At 44.6% G+C, this 18,226-nt stretch overlaps 2 protein-coding genes across 5 annotated transcripts in view; one reads left to right on the plus strand and one right to left on the minus strand.

Moving 5' to 3' along the window:
• The window catches only part of LOC119953065, a 58,838-nt gene extending 47,432 nt beyond the window's left edge, over positions 1–11,406 (plus strand). For all 4 annotated transcript variants that reach the window (XM_038776881.1, XM_038776879.1, XM_038776880.1 and 1 more), the window contains one exon: positions 10,456–11,406. In XM_038776881.1, the coding sequence (XP_038632809.1) occupies positions 10,456–11,166 (711 nt within the window). In that variant the 3' untranslated portion in view covers positions 11,167–11,406. The remainder of the gene's footprint in view (positions 1–10,455) is intronic.
• Positions 11,407–15,560: 4,154 nt separating this feature from the next.
• amh (anti-Mullerian hormone) lies at positions 15,561–16,850 on the minus strand. The gene has a single exon (XM_038778240.1). The coding sequence runs from the start codon at positions 16,724–16,726 to the stop codon at positions 15,899–15,901; it is 828 nt and encodes a 275-aa protein (XP_038634168.1). The 5' UTR covers positions 16,727–16,850; the 3' UTR covers positions 15,561–15,898.
• Between the last annotated feature and the right edge of the window lie 1,376 nt (positions 16,851–18,226).

The following is an 18,226-nucleotide window of genomic DNA, read 5'->3' on the forward strand; positions in this document are numbered from 1 at the left end:
GCTCCTTGTGGGCGGAGCTAGCCGGCAGGGGCTACCGGCGAACCTGTAGTGCAGGTCCTACCTTACATCCCCTAATACAGGTGCACACAGTGGTTCACCACAATTATATATGCTGTAATAAAACTATATATTTTTTTTAATAATGCCAGCCTATTGACATCCGAGTGAAAGATTGTTGATTACCTTCAGAGTATTATTGATGTATTCTGAAATTTTTTGGTATGTGACAATGAAACCAGAAAATGTGTTCATCAACTTTTTTACTAAGAGAAGATATGTTGATTCATATTTTGATTCCTTTTTCTGAATTTATTGACAAATTTCACAATTTTGGTGAAATCCGCTTTGCTGCCAGCAATGATTTCTTGCAATAGGATCTGTGCATGTTGATTTATGAACCTTGGATTTCAAAGTGTTTAAAGTTCTTTGCAATAAATTGGCATAACTTTACAGATGTTAGTTCATTTCTTAATACGTTGAATTGAGGTCAGGAAGGGAAATCTATACTGGGTTATATGAAGCAGTTGGGAAAGGTATAAAATTAGGATAAATAGGGAACAAGAACTCAATAAGAAACAGTAGGCTATCAGCTAAGGGGAAAAACACATCCATTATCATAGAATTTACAGTGCAGAAGGAGGCCATTCGGCCCATCGAGTCTGCACCGGCTCTTGGAAAGAGCACCCTACCCAAGGTCAACACCTCCACCTTATCCCCATAACCCAGTAACCCCATCCAATACTAAGGGCAATTTTGGACACTAAGGGCAATTTATCATGGCCAATCCACCTAACCTGCACATCTTTGGACTGTGGGAGGAAACCGGAAAACCCGGAGGAAACCCACGCACACACGGGGAGGATGTGCAGACTCCGAACAGACAGTGACCCAAGCCGGAATCGAACCTGGGACCCTGGAGCTGTGAAGCAATTGTGCTATCCACAATGCTACCATGCTGGTGATTATTAAACGAAAACTAAGGACCAAAGGTGGGCAAAACCAAATAGCTAAATATGGAACAAGATTGGAATCGGTAGAGGATCAAATTTGTAGTTCACCCAAGAGCAGATCATGAGACTGATAGGTAGAAAATATTGAACAGGTAGAGGAGTAAGTCTGCAAGGAACAAAAAATGGGCCGATTTGGAGCCCAGTTGTCTGACAGGAACGACGCAGGCAAGATGTAGAGGTGGGACCAAGAATATGCAGTTTTGTATGTCAAAGCTGTGCTACAACTAGACAAGATGTAAGGGCAGGAGCCGACTGTGAAAATCTCTCGTCTTAACTCAGCAACAAAAGCTTTTCATGTCCCCAATGGTCAACCTTGTAAGGTTTGTGTGCCTCATTGTGGTCCTGTGCTGCTATTTGTGTTAGTCCTGGCAAGAGAACAGAAGGAAGGCTTTATCATCTCAAAAGATCAGGGTGAACTGCTTTTCAAAGGATTAATGCATCATCAGACCTTCCAACGTACCTGGTATTAAAGTAGGTTCCTGTACATGTTGACACATTTAATCTATACGTTCAGGAGTGGGACCCCCTATCTGCTGTGGAAGCTGAGGGGGTCAAGGTGAAGAATAATCTGTGGTTAAAAGAGATGGAGGATAGGCATAATTGGAAAAAGGCACAAAGTCTCCATTTCAAAGTCATATGTTCTGTCAGAAAATGCTGGAAATAGTTAAGACGTCTTGCTCATCTGCAGAGAGAGAAAAACCTGTCAGGTCAGACCTGCTGAGCATTATAATAATAATCTTTATTATTGTCACAAGTAGGCTTACATTACACTGCAATGAAGTTACTGCGGAAACTCCAGTGTTTTCTGATTTTATTTCAGATTTTCAGCATTCATGTCCTTATTTTTATGTAAAAGTTTTATTTAATAGCATCATCTAGTTCAGTGGCAATGCTCACCCCAATTTGTGAAGTAGAATTTTAAATACGTTTCTCTACAATGGAAGCTGGGAAACACAAACAGAAGTGCAACAGCGACACCAGTGGCAGAGGGTGCAATTACAGTGTGACAAGCTTACCTAGGTAGTTAACGAGAAATAGGTGAGAAAAAGGCTAGCAAAAACCTATTCACACAGCGAGTGGTTCGGGTCTGGAGCGCATTGCCTGGAAAGATGGTGGAGGAAGGGTTAATCGAGGCATGCAAGAGGGCTTCAGATGATCATTTCAATAGAAATGATGTGCAGAGGTACAGGGCAAAGGCAGGAGAATGGCACGAAGTTGACATGCTCATTTGGACACAATGGTCCAATGTAATGCTCAGTGCGGCCACAATGGGCCGAATGGCCTCCTTCAGGCACCTTCTGTGATTCTAGAGCGAGATATTCTGGCCTACCCAGGGCATGTTTCTGGGCAGTGAGAGATATTCTGGTCCCGTTGCTGTCAATGGGATTTCCAGTTGAATCCATCCCCCCGCCATTAGGAAACCCAGGGCAGGGGTGCGCTGTCAGTGGGACCAGAAGATCCCCCCAGGGTGAACAACCAGAAGATCTCGTGCTCTGTAAATGTCTGGCAAAATGTGTCAGCACAGGAAGTGACACTTTGTGGACAGAAAGTACATGCTAAGATAACTGATGTTTTTGACTTATTATTTTTAAACTCTTGAAATGGTGATCCCTCGCAATGAGTTATCCTGAGTTACAATAAAATTATAATTACCATTGAACTTTTACTCCAGGCAAATGTTTGATATTTTTAAAAATAAAAATATGGAAATTGCAAGTGTCCACACTTTATAATTTTCTCAAAGGTAGATGTGACATCCAAGTAAAGTAGATGATGTTTGCTAATATTTATGTATATTGAACTTCTATGGTCACAGTATTACATTGTATAGGAAAATACAGCTCTAAATAGGAAAATACATCACATAGTGTCTTGGCATCAGCTTGTTAGTGGCAAGTGAACCTTTTAAAATCTACTCCGTGATCATTTTTAATTTCAGTGCACTTTTCACTTTAATTATATCTGTATTGAATTTCACATTTCATAGTCCTGTCTATTTGTAAATATTATAGAGACGATTCTCTTCTTCCTTAACTACTTCATTCATTTCCAGATTCTTCACTCTCACCCCACCCTCGGGCGAGCATCAATTTCGAAGTTAACCAACTTGCATTGCATTTCCTTTTTTAAATTTAGAGTACCCAATCATTTTTTTTCCAATTAAGGGGTAATTTAGGGACTTCAGGTGGCGGCGATGTCCGAGTGAGCCGCACATTCGGCGGGCTCTCACTCCGGCGGGCGTTTAGGGGCTGATTCCCCGCGATAGCGGGACCACGGACCTGAAGGAAGGCGGCAGCGAAAGTGCTGAGGAGCGGGCTGCGGCACATGGAACAGCGGGAGTCCAGGAGGCAGAAGAAAAGAGAGAAAAAGGGACAGAGACAAGGAGCTGAGGAACCTGACCTGGAACCTAAGATGGCGGACACACGGACCCCGGACTCAGCAATCCAGCTGGCGCTGGATAACATGCTCCAGGTAATGAAGTCCAGTTTTGAAGCACTGAAGCGGGACAGCTTGGACCCATCCAGAAAGCGGTGGATCAGCTGAACCAGAGGCTGGATGCGCAAGATGTTAAAGTTAAGGAGCTGGGAGAGGTGATGCCGCAGCGTTTGTAGCAGACCTATTGATGCAGCTGATGGGGGCCAAAGCCTTTCCGCGACCGCCGGAGCTGGAGGGGGCATACAGAGTGCAGGCGAGGCAGGGGCGGCCGGGCGGACCCCCCCTCCCCCCCCACCCGATGGTGATGAGGTTCCACAGATTCGTGGACAAGGAGTGGGTGCTGGGGTGGGCAAAGAGCGCCAGGAGCAGCGCGTGGAACAGTGTCCTCCGCATTTACCAGGACCTAAGCCAGGAGGTGGCTCGGCGATGAGCAGCCTTTAAGAATGTCGAGGAGGTGCTGTTCAAGAAGCACGTGAAGTTTCGTCTGCTGTTCCCAGCTCGTTTATGGGTCACGCACCAGGGTCAACACCACTACTTCTCCGAGCCTGAAGAAGCGATGGACTTTGCTAGGGATCAGGGGCTGGTCCCGAAAAGAGGCCCCACGGACGCGAATTAGGGCCCGAGGACTACTGTAGGAAGGTACGCCAAATGGGCCTGGACTGCTGTTCAACGGTTTGCTGGGCCAAAGGGGCCAAGCGGAACATTTGGGACTCTTTCCTTTGTTCATGGACATTGGTTTGGGGGTTTTTTTTTTTTTTGTTTGTTTTTTCTCTTATGTTTTTGTTTTTTCCTCTTTTTTCAGTTTTTTCCTTTTTGGGCGGATTTGTACTTTTTGTGCCGCTCGCGGAGGACACTGGAGCCGGCACGGTAACGAAGGGGGGCCGGTCAGCAAGGGGGGCCAAGGACGTGGGTTGGGGTTTTTTTTTTCTTTTGTTGATGTCCATGCCTTCCTGTGCCAGTGAGTTTGCACCAGTGGGTTGGAGAGGGGGATGGGGCGCCGGGGAGTGGGGAGGAGGACAGGGCCCACCTCCTCCGTTCACCGGGCCCACATGACGGTGGCTCGGATAGAGGACAAATGCGCTAGGTGCGCGGGAGGACCAGAGAACCACGTTCACATGTTTTGGGCATGGCTTAAGCTTAGGGGGTACTGGGAGGGATTTGCGGGCGTCATGTCCCGGGTGCTAAAAACAAGGGTGGCGATGGGTCCAGGGGTGGCAATTTTTGGGGTTTCGGAAGACCCGGGAGTCCAGGGGAGAAAGAGGCCGATGTTTTGGCCTTTGCTTCCCTGATAGCCCGGCGACGAATACTATTGGCGTGGAGGGACTCAAAGCCCCCAAAGACTGAGTTGTGGCTTGCGGACATGTCGAGTTTCCTGGGTATGGAAAAAATTAAGTTCGCCTTGAGGGGATCTGTACAGGGATTTGCCCGGAGGTGGCAACCATTTATTGACTTCTTTGAGTAGAGTCGAGTAGGAGGGATAAAATGGCAGGTAGTACCGGTGGGAGAGGAGCGGGCTTGTGCAGTATGTTACGATTGAAGTATTGAATGTACGTGGATGTTTGCACATTTTTGCCTTTTTTGCTTTCTTTCTGTTGATGTCTGTAACAGTTTACAAAGCAAAAAACTACCTCAATAAAATTGTTTATTAAAAAAAAGGGGGTAATTTAGCGTGGACAATCCACCTAGCTTGCACATTTTTGGGTTGTGGGGGCAAAACCCATGTAAATACGGGGATAATGTGCAAACTGCACAGAGCCGGGATTGAACCTGCGACCTCGACGCCGTGAGGCCGCAGTGCTAACCCACTGCACCACCGTGCTGCCCCTTGAATTGCATTTTTGACTTCAGATCATTTATATAGATCAGAAATGTTAGGGCTGACCTTGACATGCTCAATTCATTACATCTCCTCGAATCTTTCACCTCCCAAACAAGACCTAGGAATCCTATAGCCTTAAACTTGTGGAGCAGCCTTTTGTGTGGAACTAATGCTTTCTAGACCTCGAGGCATTTGATAATGTGGTAGGCTATATTAGGGGTATCACGGTACCTAGGTGGGATGTACCTTATACTGTAGTATGAATGGTAGAACCTGCCTGCTGGTTCCGCCCAGCAGGCAGAGCATCAGAGTCTGTGGTTCACCCACAGCAGTCATTCTGTACCGGAGCTGCTGGTTCATTAAAGCCTTCAATTGGACTACAATCTCACTTCAGTAGTGATTGATCGTGCATCAATTTAACGATCAAGTAGTTGATCCCAGCAGCTCCGGTACAGAATGACTGCTGTGGGTGAAACACAGACTCTTATGCTCCGCCTGCTGATTGGAACCAGCAGGCAGGTTGGACAAGGCGTGCCCACTAATCCAGTCTAGGGTTTTTCCCCTATCGGCAAAGGCCCGCAAGGCTTTCAGTCGCATCAAAGCAGACATCGCCAGGGCAACGATGCACGCAATCGATGAGTCCCTCTCCTTCCAGGTCGAGAGCGACGCATCAGACGTAGCTCTGGCTGCCACCCTCAATCAGGTGGGCAGACCCGTGGCCTTCTTTTCACGCACCCTCCACGCCTCAGAAATCCGCCATTCCTCTGTCGAGAAGGAGGCCCAAGCCATCGTCGAAGCTGTGCGGTATTGGAGGCATTACCTGGCCAGCAGGAGATTCACTCTCCTCACTGACCAACGGTCGGTAGCCTTCATGTTTGACAATGCACAGCGGGGCAAAATTGAGAATGATAAGATCTTACGGTGGAGGATCGAGCTCTCCACCTATAACTAGGAGATCTTGTATCGTCCCGGGAAGCTCAACGAGCCTCCTGATGCCCTGTCCAGTGGCACTTGGGCCAGTGTACAAATAGACGGACTCCGGACCCTCCACGACAACCTCTGCCACCCGGGAGTCACCCGGTTCTTCCACTTTGTTAAAACCCGCAATCTGCCTTACTCCATCGAGGAGGTCAGGGCCGTAACCAGAAACTGCCAAATCTGCGCGGAGTGCAAGCCGCACTACTACAGGCCAGAGAAAGCGCACCTGGTGAAGGCTTCCCGCCCCTTTGAATGCCTCAGCATGGATTTCAAAGGGTCCCTTCCCTCCACCGACCGCAACACGTATTTCTTAAACGTGATTGATGAGTACTCCCGGTTCCCTTTCGCCATCTCCTGTCCCAACATGACAGCTGCCACCGTCATTAAAGCCCTCCACAGCATCTTTACCCTGTTCAGTTTCCCCGCCTACATCCATAGCGATAGGGGGTCCTCCTTCATGAGTGACGAGCTGTGTCAATTCCCGCTCAGCAAGGGCATTGCCTCCAGCAGGACAACCAGTTACAACCCCTGGGGAAACGGGCAGGTAGAGAGGGAGAACGGGACGGTCTGGAAGGCCGTCCTACTGGCCCTATGGTCCAAGAATCTCCCAGTGTCCCGATGGCAGGAGGTCCTCCCCGATGCACTTTACTCCATCCGATCACTACTGTGCACTACAACCAATGAAACACCTCATGAACGTCTCCTTGCCTTCCCTAGGAAGCCCTCCTCGGGGACCTCGCTCCCAACATGGCTGGCAGCCCCCAGACCCGTCCTACTCAGCAAACACATACGGGCCCACAAGTCGGACCCACTGGTCGAGAGGGTACATCTCCTCCATGCTAACCCCTAGTACGCCTATGTGGCACACCCCGACGGCCGACAAGACACGGCGTCCCTCCGGGATCTGGCCCCTGCTGGATCCCCCCCCCCTCACCGCCCCGACCAACCCCAACCATTTTTTCACCGGCGCACACCACCCTAGCCCCTTCCCAGGAGGATCTGTACTCCTCCTGGCCCCATCCAGATGCGATGAAGCTGAAGACGACACGCTCCCAGAGCCACGGATGCCCGAGCCGACGCAGCATCACCGCCGCGACTGCGATGATCGCAGAGGACGATCAGGGCCCCCGACTAGCTGATAGTTTCATTGTAAAATGAACTTGTAAATAATTGTCTGTAAATATGTGTATTGCATGTAAAGGCACCGAAGGGTACCGCTATAACCTCTACCACTGTAAAAGCAAGGCCACCTCCCCCGCTGGACTCTTTTTTAAACAGGGGGTGAATGTGGTAGGCTATATTAGGGGTATCGCGGTACCTAGGTGGGATGTACCTTATACTGTAGTATGAGTGGTAGAACCTGCCTACTGGTTCCGCCCAGCAGGCGGAGCATAAGAGTCTGTGTTACACCCACAGCAGTCATTCTGTACCGGAGCTGCTGGGGTAACTACTTGTTAATTAAAGCCTTCAATTGGACTACAATCTCGCTTCAGTAGTGATTGATCGTGCATCAATTTAATGAACAAAATTGAAGAATAGCTGCTCTCCGGATCAAGCCAGAGTGTCTACAAATCAACCCCCACGCGGCAAATGCAGCAGCAACTTTTAAACATTGGCTGGCATGTGCATCAGATATTATAGGGACTCCAGTGTCCACTTGGGATGTTAGTTCCTGAAAAAGTACCAAGCAGTTTAGTCAGGGGGACTTGACCCTTTTGAAGTCTTGTACAGAATATAATGTAGAATTTGATACATAGTATGAATTTACATTGGCCGGAGTTCTCCGTCCATTCGTGCAGGGGGGAATCTCTGGTTCTGCTGCAGTGAATGGGAGACTTGGCTGAGTGCCAAATTCTCTGTACGCAGAAGCAGCGGCAGCGGGGCGCACTGGGATCAGAGAGTCCCGGCCATTTTCTTTCAGAAACATGCAGTTCTGGAATGAATGTGATCGTACAAGACCAGGTGCCTTTATATCTAAAAGGCTAGAACACAAGAGTGTAGAAGTCATGAAGGGAGTAGATAAGATAGAAGCAGGGAGATTGTTTCCACTGGCGGGTGAAAATAGAACTACAAAGAACAAAGAACATTACAGCACAGGAACAGGCCCTTCGGCCCACCACGCCTGTAGCAGTCATGCTATCAACCTTTGCCAAAACCCTCAGCACTTCCCTGTGCTGTATCCCTCTATACCCATCCTATCCATGTATTTGTCAAGATGCCTTTTGAATGCCGCTAATGTATCTGCTTCCACAACCTCACCTGGTAACGCGTTCCAGGCACTCACTACCCCCTGCCTAGAAAATCTGCCTCGCACATCTCCTCTAAACTTTTCCCCAGGGACATTAAACCTATGCCCGCTGGTGACTGACCCCTCCACCATGGGAAAGTGTGCCTGCCCATCCACTCTATTCATGCCCCTCATAATCTTGTAGATCTCTATCAGGTCATCCCTCAACCTCCGCCTTTCTAATGAAAACAATCTGAGTCTATTCAACCTCTCCACATAGCTAACACCCTCCAGACTAGACAACATCTTGGTAAACCTCCTCTGCACCCTCTCCAAAGCCTCTACATTCTTCTGGTAGTGTGGCGACCAGAATTGTGCGCAATATTCCAAGGGCAGCCCTACCAAGGTTCTATACAACTGTAGCATGACTTGCCAGTTTTTATACTCAGGGGACATAGTCTCAAAATAAGGGGAAACAGATTTTGGACTGAGTTAAGGAGGAACTTCTTCACCCAAAGGGTTGTGAATCTGTGAAATCCCTTGCCCAGTGAAGCAGTTGAGGCTACCTCGTTGAATATTTTTAAGGCAAAGGTAGATAGAGTTTTGAATGGTAAAGGAATTAAGGGTTATGGTGAGCGGGCGGAGCTGAATCCACAAAAGATCAGCCATGATCTTATTGAATGGCGGAGCAGGCTCGAGAGGCCAGATGGTCTGCTCCTGCTCCGAGTTCTTATGTTCATGCTGCAGCTGTACAAATCACTAGTTAAGCCCCACTTTGAGTACTGTGTTCAACTCTGGGCATTGCACATAGGAAAGCATATATTGGCGACGAAGAGAGTGCAACGCAGGTTGACCAGAATCACACCTGGATTCCAAGGGTTAGACTACAAGGAGACATTGCACAAGATAGTGTCGCATTCCTGGAAGAGTAAGTGGTGATTTTATTGAAATTTTCAAGATATTAAGGGGAGCTGATAGGGTAGATAGAGAGATTTTTTTTCCACTGGCATAGTGCTAGTGAACATGGCATAAATATGAAAGGCAGGCCTTTCATCAGTGAAATTAGGAACCAGTTCTGAACGCAAAAGGTAATGGAAGTTTGGAACAATCTTCCTCAAGTAGCCTTTGACACTGGATCAATTGTTCATTTTTAATCCTAACGGTTGACACATTTCAATTAAGCATTGAGTCACGGGAACAAGGCAGGTATATAGACTTAGATTACAGATCAGCATGATTTCAGTGAACGCCAAAGTAGACTCAATAGACTAAATGGCTCCCTGCTGTTCCTACTTTCCTTTCAGCATAAGCTGAGTAGTGAAAGGGTTGGTGATGATCTCAACTCAAGTGAAACTGAACTTATATCCGATTTGACAAGTATGCTATTCCAATTAGTGCTTTTTCGCTTTAGGCCTGCCCGTAATTTAAAAGAGAAAGGCTTGCATTTCATATCACCTTTCACAACCTCAGGATGCCAAAAGTTCAAACAAAGAAGTATAATTACTATTATAATGTAGAAAACACGACAGTCAATTTGTGCACAGTAGGCTCCCACAAGGGCGGGCACGGTGGTGCAGTGGTTAGCACTGCTACCTCATTCCACCGAGGACCCGGGTTCGACCCCGGTCCCGGGTCACTGTCCGTGTGGAGTTTGCACATTCTCCCTGCGTCCGCATGGGTCTTACCCCCACAACCCCAAAGATGTGCAGGGTAGGTGGATTGGCCATGCTAAATCGCCCCTTAATTGGGAAAAGAAAATTGGGTACTCTAAATTTAAAAAAAAGTAAGCTCCCACAAATAGCAACATGCAATGACTCAATAATCTGTTTTACGTGTTGTTGCTTGACAGATAAATATTGACTGGACCATTGGATGTGGGACTGGCTCGAGGGGCTGAATGCTCTACTCCTGTTCCTATGGTTCCTATGGATGGTAGAAACAATTTCTTTCAGAGCATATAATATATACTTTTTTTTTCTCACCAGGCAGAACGGACTATCCTGGAGGATCAGGTACTGATGATACAAACTGAGACAACCATCAGCGAACTTGAGACGAAACTGCCAGCACAAGCTCCTGTCAAAACAGATTTGAAAAAGACATGTACCACAGTTAAGGGCAAGCCAGGAGGCGGCAAGGTTGAGGCAGCTGATAAAAAGCAGATCTCGGCATACATTAAGGAGATCAAAAGCATGAAAAGTGGTTATAAGCCAAGAGATAAAGACTCAGAACCCAGGTCCAGTAAGGACAGGAAAGATCACAAGCCCGAATTTGAAAAGAAAGATGATAAGTACTTCAAAAAAGAGCACAAGGAGGAAAAACACAGAGGCCACCAGGCCTACCAAGAGCAGCACATCAAAGATGGAGACGACAAGAAGATTTCCAAAGGCAAAGAAGAGGGGTGTGATAAGGGGAGTAAATCTAATCAGCTCAGTTTTCTAAGAAGACAGCAGAAAAATGCTAAACAAGGAACATACAACAAACACCAAGGCCACTATAAAGACTTTGAGAAGCACAAGTATTTCATTAAGCATGATGACAACAAAAACCCTGATTATAAAATGCATAAAGAATATAGTAAGTACAGAGTGTTCAAACGTAGTAAACATTATGGAGGTGAAAAAATTTCGAAGAAGGGTGGCAAGGGAAAGCATTTTGGTAAAAATAAATTCAAGGAAAGCAGAAACCACGACTAGCTAGTTTCAAGTTCCCAAGGTACACACATTCGCAACTAGCTGCATTGACTAGAACATATTGGCACCTTCCATGACAAGTCTGAACAGAAATGTTAATTTAAACCAGTAAAGTGCAATGTTTCCAAATAAAAGTAGAGTTATTATTGCACCAAATAAAAATCTCCTTGTGGCAAATGAGGTTATTTACTTGTATGTGGTTAACATTTTTTAAATAAAATTGTGGCCTTGGAGACACTCTAATTATTTGAAGTAACTGCAATTGAATAATGAGGCAACAGTGCGTACTCAGTACTCTCCACACTGGAGTAAGGAATCGTGGAGATGGAATGATTTATTCAGGTTGAGATCCCAGTTTTTTGAATCACAGTATTATACTATACGCTTTTTGTTCTGTGATTCTGTCAGTGGATTAGACTACAGTAAATATTCTGTCTAAAACGGTCTGTATTTGGGGGCGGCACAGTGGTTAGCACTGCTGCCTCGTGGCACTGAGGACCGGGGTTCAATCCCAGCCCCGGTCACTGACCGTGTGGAGTTTTGCACATTCTCTCCGTGTCTGCGTGGGGCTCACCCTCACAACCCAAAGAGGCGCTGGAAAGGTGGATTGGCCATGCTAAATTGCCCCTTAATTGGAAAAAAAAGAATTGGGGCCTCTAAATTTATTTTTAAAGTATATTTTTAAAAAATAATAAAATGGCCTGTATTCCTTTTCCCAATGAATAGGTTTCTAATAGAATACCCTCACATGGTAGTCTGGTAGCTCCAGCATTATAGCACCATACCTCCAACCCAAGGTTTGGAATTCAATTCCTAGCCCTGACCTTCTGTTTCTTTTCAAGGCAGTAAATATCTATCGTATGTTTCTATATCATGCATGTTTCATATCACAGGGATCAGTAGGGATAATAAATGTCAGGGTTTTCTAGTGTAATATTAGAGTCTGCTGAAGCTCAATCCACTGTTTCTGTTCTTTTCTGTTCTTCTTTTGTGGATTATATGGTTTCACCTCTCTTTCTTCTCTTTGGTGCACACTATGCTGCAAATGTGTTGAGGCCGATAACTGTGTCATCAGGCTGTTACCCATAGGCAATACTAGTAACCAATTGCCACCAAAGGTTGCAAAGCTTTCAAAGCAGATTCATGTAAAAAATGGTTTATCTATAAGAACCTTACAATCTTCATTAAAAAAATCTCGTTATCAGCAATCTGAAATCTGTCTGGGAATGCTGCTGGATGCCCTGCTCTGTCTATCTCACCTTTCTGTCCATCCTATTGCCCTCTTTCTCTCCTGTACCTTGTTATCTCCATGTTTTCACACTTTTTCTCCCGAACTGCCTCTGATTTCTTCTTTGTCTGCTGAATCCGTGTTTTTGTTTTGAAAAAAGTAATTGTTATGTTTGTAACCTGTGACAGGGCTAGATTCTTATTTATATTGTATGATAGTGTAAAGAATAGAAATTACTGACTGCACGAGTAACATATAACCACGTAAAAGCGATGTTAGTTCTGTTAAAATAGAGGAATTAGGGAATAACATTTTCCGACAATGGCTACCACTTTCTTCTTTATGGACCTATATCTGTGTCACCTCAACATCATCTGAATCTGAATTGAATGGAATAATTGAACTGTAAAGTATCCAAATCCAAGTCGGTGGAAATTAACCCCATTTGGATCAATTCTCAAATGGACTAACTATCGGTGCAGAGCCTTAACAACAGAAGGACATGAGCCAGGGTGAGGTGAATATATTAACTGATGTTTTTGCCAAGCTTATTGTTAGGTTTTCTCTCCATGTATTGATGTGAAATATGAATACATTAAGACTGTCTATTCAGACTGTCACGAGCATAAATCTCCATGGTGTAAAGCCACGGCACTAGGAGCATTACGCCATGGCAACCTGAGCCATGCCCTAGATTCCTATTATAAACTTCTATAATTACCTGACTTGAAGCCATTGTTCTGACTTAAATTTAACTTGCTACAATCTACTCACAACGTGCCAGATATCTTCAATGTGCACGGCACCATGGACCGATTAAGGACAAGGCAATTATTTTGTCATATTAAAAGTGACAGATGTAAAAGTAATAATACTGAGAATTTAAAATCTTTTGCTGTGCAAAGTTTTTGTTAACTTTAAGAGAAATGTTTGCTGATTAATTATTTGTCACATTCGATGGGATTAAGTATGATAACGAGACTCCAAATGACTCCAAAGCCCATTGCTATATATATACATATATATACACATATATAAGTATAGTTTTATTGTTAACCATTGCATAATAATGTAAAATACAAAGCGAAGGTACAATAACAGAGAACTTGGTGACTTCCCAGATAAGTTGGAGAAATAGCAGTCTACATTTTTGTTCCATAGAATCTTTGAAACCAAACGGGTCCTTACTTGAAACTATTATTACCTTGAGTGAAACTTTGACCTGGTTCCATTATCAGACCTGAAATGATTACTAGGAGGTGTGAAAGTGTAAGGTGAACTTACCCCTTCTCCCACTTAATGAAAAGCACCCAGTTTCTGTTTGCTGTCTCCCCTTAAATGCACTGATTAGGAACTTACTACATAATTTTCTACCACAGTTCAATCTTATGAAAACCTCCTTCACGTTCAACAGCAAAGAATATTCATGCATTAAAGATTATTAAAACAGAGTACATGGGAGCTTATTGGAAAATAAAGCAAGTTAAAAAGAATGCTAAACTTAAAGAAAATCCATTAAGAACATCCACAGACCTTCTATATCAACCAATACATTTCATAGAGGTTACACAATATACAGGTAAATAATATGTTAAGCTTTGTGTTCAGTTCCAGCATTAATCAGAGGCCAGTATTTTGTGTTTGTTTCTTCATGGAGTGCTGGCAAGACCATGTCCACTCCAGCTTCATGTACATAAAGCAAACAAATGAACTGTCAGTTTGAATGTAGAGAAATCTCCTTTTTTCACTTTGATTTACAATACATCACATGCACAACCAAAATACTTTGGAGAGTTGCAAACATAGCTGTTATCACATAGGGTTAGATTTTGACAGAGTCTGATAGACTTCATGGGCCTTTCAAAACGGAGGACAGGACTCAGATGCGGAAGAGCAGCCCTTTCCATCCAACAAATCCAATTTTTGCCAGTAGGAGAAGGTGTGGGTGTTGGAGTCAGTGGTGCAAGGCATAATTCACACAGACGGGAAACTAACTCAGCAGAGCCAATTGAATTCAGTCCTGAGTTTAAACAGAGCCCATTTTTCTGGTGTAAGGGCCTTAACCCTCAATGTGGGAATCATAAATCGATGGGGTAGATGTAAACACACTTGAAGGATGGATGCGTTATGTATAATTGGCATGATCTGAAGTTGTTTTAATGCTCATCTCTTTAAACTTTAAAAGCAACAGGCTGCAGCTGTCAGTGAGACAGTGGAAAAAAATTCCTGTTGGACTTCTTTGATTGACAAGCATAGGTCAGCAAAAAACAGTTGCATCTGGTCCTGTAGTTTCAATAGAGCCCCTTGTTAACATTTCTCCAAGGACTATCATTATAAATGCTTGTTTAAGTCTCAAAGCTATAGTTATCTCAATGGGGATGTTCTGGGTTCATAGTTTTATTTACAGCTTGAAAAGCCTATTAAAGGGTTAGCTGTCTTTGATGTGGTTACTGAATAGAAGATTACTGTTTTATAAGATATTAACCACTTGAGGAGAGTTAAAAGCTTTGAAAGGATTTTAATGTGAATTTCTTCACTATAAAGTGTGTAGGAGTGAGAGCTTTTTTGGATTTCAAGAAATGTATTTTTCTCATCTCCTCATGGCTCCTGAGGTCTGCCCAGAATAGATACTGGGTGGATGGCTATCAACATGACACAAAAGATATGAGAGGCCATGGATGTGGGCAGGAGAAAGCATTGAGCTTTTAATGGCGGCTATGAGGACCCATGGGGTTGGGTGGGTGGGGAGGGGTGAGGGCTAGAGGATCTAACTTCTAAAACAACTGAGACAAGGTCCCAGAGAAGTGAGGTGGGTCTTCTAACCCTCCCCCATGGCCGCCTATATTCTTTATCCAAAGTCGGCAGGCCCATCTCCACCTAGTAAACTACCTGCTACCCACTTTGGTAGTGAAGATTTGGTGCATTATCTCAGAGGTGGGTATTCTAGTAAGAATTATTGTGAGTATCTTAGTCATATTTAAGTATGAAAACACATAGATCTCCACAAACTTTCATGGATATGCTACTGGTAATTTACTTTTCCATCTTTCAGCAAATAGGAATGGAGAGATTGATTCCCACTGCTTGAGAGGAACTGTTGGGGTTCAGATTAGCATCCGGTTAGCTTCATTGTGAATATCTGATTTCATTTCCATTGCTTTTTTTTTTAACATAAAGCAAGCTGTTGTGGCCCATACTCCAAGCAGAACATGGGTATAAATAACGTCAAACGAGACACAGCTACTCTAATTTCAAAATCAGTGTCAGCAAATTGAATCAACGGGGGGGGTGTGTGAAATGTTTGGATTTTTTGTTTTTGACCCATTTTGAAAAGGGATGAGCCCTTGCCCAAACTGGGATTGATATAAACACCATCTGGGCTCCAGAGTTAACATGCTGCAAGAAAATATTCAACTTGGCAGAGAGAATGTGTAACCAAAGATGCTCATTCGCAAGTTGATCTTTTCAGGCAATGTTTTGATTGCGAAATGTGCCAAGATGCCCGGGTCATCTACACTTACATTCTTCTGCCACCATGTTTTTGTACACAGTAATCATGCTGCTTTCATCATTGACCACAGCCAGGAGCAGTTCAGAATACTCCACTGGGACGCAACATGGCTCTCGCTTTGTGGGAAGTCCCTGCTCCTGCATTTTAATAAGTAAGACAACATGATTAGACACATTTCCCAGTAAGGGAATTCTGCAAGATCCAACGCAATTGTGTATGTTGTACAATTTTGGAACCAAAATCCAGTCATAGGACAAACGATCAAAGTCAATGCTGAGTTCCTCCAGTTTGCAGATTGACCGGTTGGTCGCACTCCTGTTTTGCCTAAAAAGCTTTTGCCTCTTATCCCAAAATGTCTTCGCCGTTTGTAATGTCTTCAGCAGCAGGAATGTGTAATATGTCTTTCGTGTGTGGTTTCTTTTCTTTGGGCTGTCCTGTGGTGAGACACTGACCTGAGGGAACAGCGGCAGAGGGAAAGGATGGTCACACTCATTCAGCAGGTGGATGAGCTTTTTCAAAACCTTCTCATTCTGAAAGATAGGGATTTCCAACACTCTTCTGATTGTGTTTTGAAGTTTGGCGTTGAGAAGTTGTTGCATCTTTTCCTCAGTTTCCCCAACATTTTCGTTTTCTGTCATTTGCTTCAAAAAGTTCTCAGCGTTCCCCGGCATTAAAAATATCAAGGGCTCATCCGACTGCACCAACAGCTCTAAGGCGTAGGCGTTTGAAATATTTAGTGATTGGTGGGGAAGACTCTCAATGGTTTGCTTGTCGAGGTGGAGGACAGGCCTGGGAGCCTGGTCAGTGGAATAATCTAATACCATGTTCAAAAAGTGATTGAGATGTCGTAGGAACCCGTGTGGCGACTCATGTGTCGAGGATGGCGTGTTAAAGGAAGATTCCAATGCTTCCAAATAACCACTTTCTGTTCTTTTAACTGCCTTAGCGTCTTCTCTAAAAGTAGAATTGACTGGATTAGGCTTTACTCAAAATCACATTTATAGACATACCAGTGGATCTTTTTTACAATGCTCAGAAACAAAGATTAAATGAAGCATTTATTCCAAAAACTCTTTCCGATTATTTCCCACTTCTGCCTCCCTTTAACTTTTTTGTTGGCCCTTTTTCTCTCTATTTGATTCTCACACTCTCCTATTTCAGATAGTCTCTTGACTCTTCCTCACTCTGTTGAAAACGAATCCCTTTAAAATAAATTATTTGAACACAACATCGCTGTTATCCCATTAGAGTTGCTACGGTCACCATCATGACTTTGCTGGGCAGGTTTAGTTTCAGCGACCAGGTATACCTATCCACAAATGTTACTTTGTCGGTTCTAATTGCTGCACATTTTCCTTATAATCAGAAGGAGTTAATACCGCCATATGATGAATTGGATCAGCAAGTGTCTACTGCAAGTGCATATTAGCTCACAAGCATTCTACAAAATTACTTAACCCATGCTTACTGCTGGGACTGGCATTAAGCAGGGGTCACCAATCACAATGTTACTCTTCCTCTCACTGCCTCTCATCTTGTTACCATGTAGAGGATACCACGCCTCTGATGAAAATGCTACCATTACGTGATGATAAAATGGGAAAGGACAAGTGAGAAAGGTAACCTGGTCATCGACCTGAAACGTGATACCGATGGGCATTGTCACAGGTCGGACATGGAAATTTTGGAGAGCTGTTAAAAGTAACGACTTCCCAAATTTTCCCATCTCACTCACAACAAGGCCCGCCAGTGTCGGGGCCAAGCTAACTCTGTTCCACACCCTCCACAGATGCTGCCTCACCTGCTGAGTTTTTCCAACATTTTATGTTTTTATCTCAAGTAACCCTGGTAATCTATTTTTTAAAAATATTTTATTGAGGTATCTGAAAATTTTTATAACACTAACATAAACAATGGCATGAAGATGGTAAAATAAACATTTCCCCCCATCCCAATCCTCACGCACCTCAACCATACAACAACAATCCGTCTCCCTCCCCCCCCCCCCCCCGTCACCACCACCGGACTTGTGGAGTACCGGGCCGGCGAGAACGGAAGAGGTGCCGTTATCAGTGCTCCCAGACTGGTGCCTTTACATGACGCCGCTTCCATCCGCTCCCATGCCAACCCCTCCCCGACTACCCGCTTCCTAATCATGGCTATATTAGCCGCCCAGTAGTAATTACAGAAGTTCAGCAGCGCCAACCCACCCTCCCCCCGACTGTGCTCCAGCAACACTTTCTTCACTCGCGGGGTTTTACTCGCCCACACACAGCCCAAAATATCCTTATTCACCCGTTTGAAAAAGGCCTTAGGGATGAAGA

Source organism: Scyliorhinus canicula, chromosome 18 (assembly GCF_902713615.1).
Source record: "Scyliorhinus canicula chromosome 18, sScyCan1.1, whole genome shotgun sequence".
In the NCBI taxonomy this organism is placed as follows: Eukaryota; Metazoa; Chordata; class Chondrichthyes; order Carcharhiniformes; family Scyliorhinidae; genus Scyliorhinus; species Scyliorhinus canicula.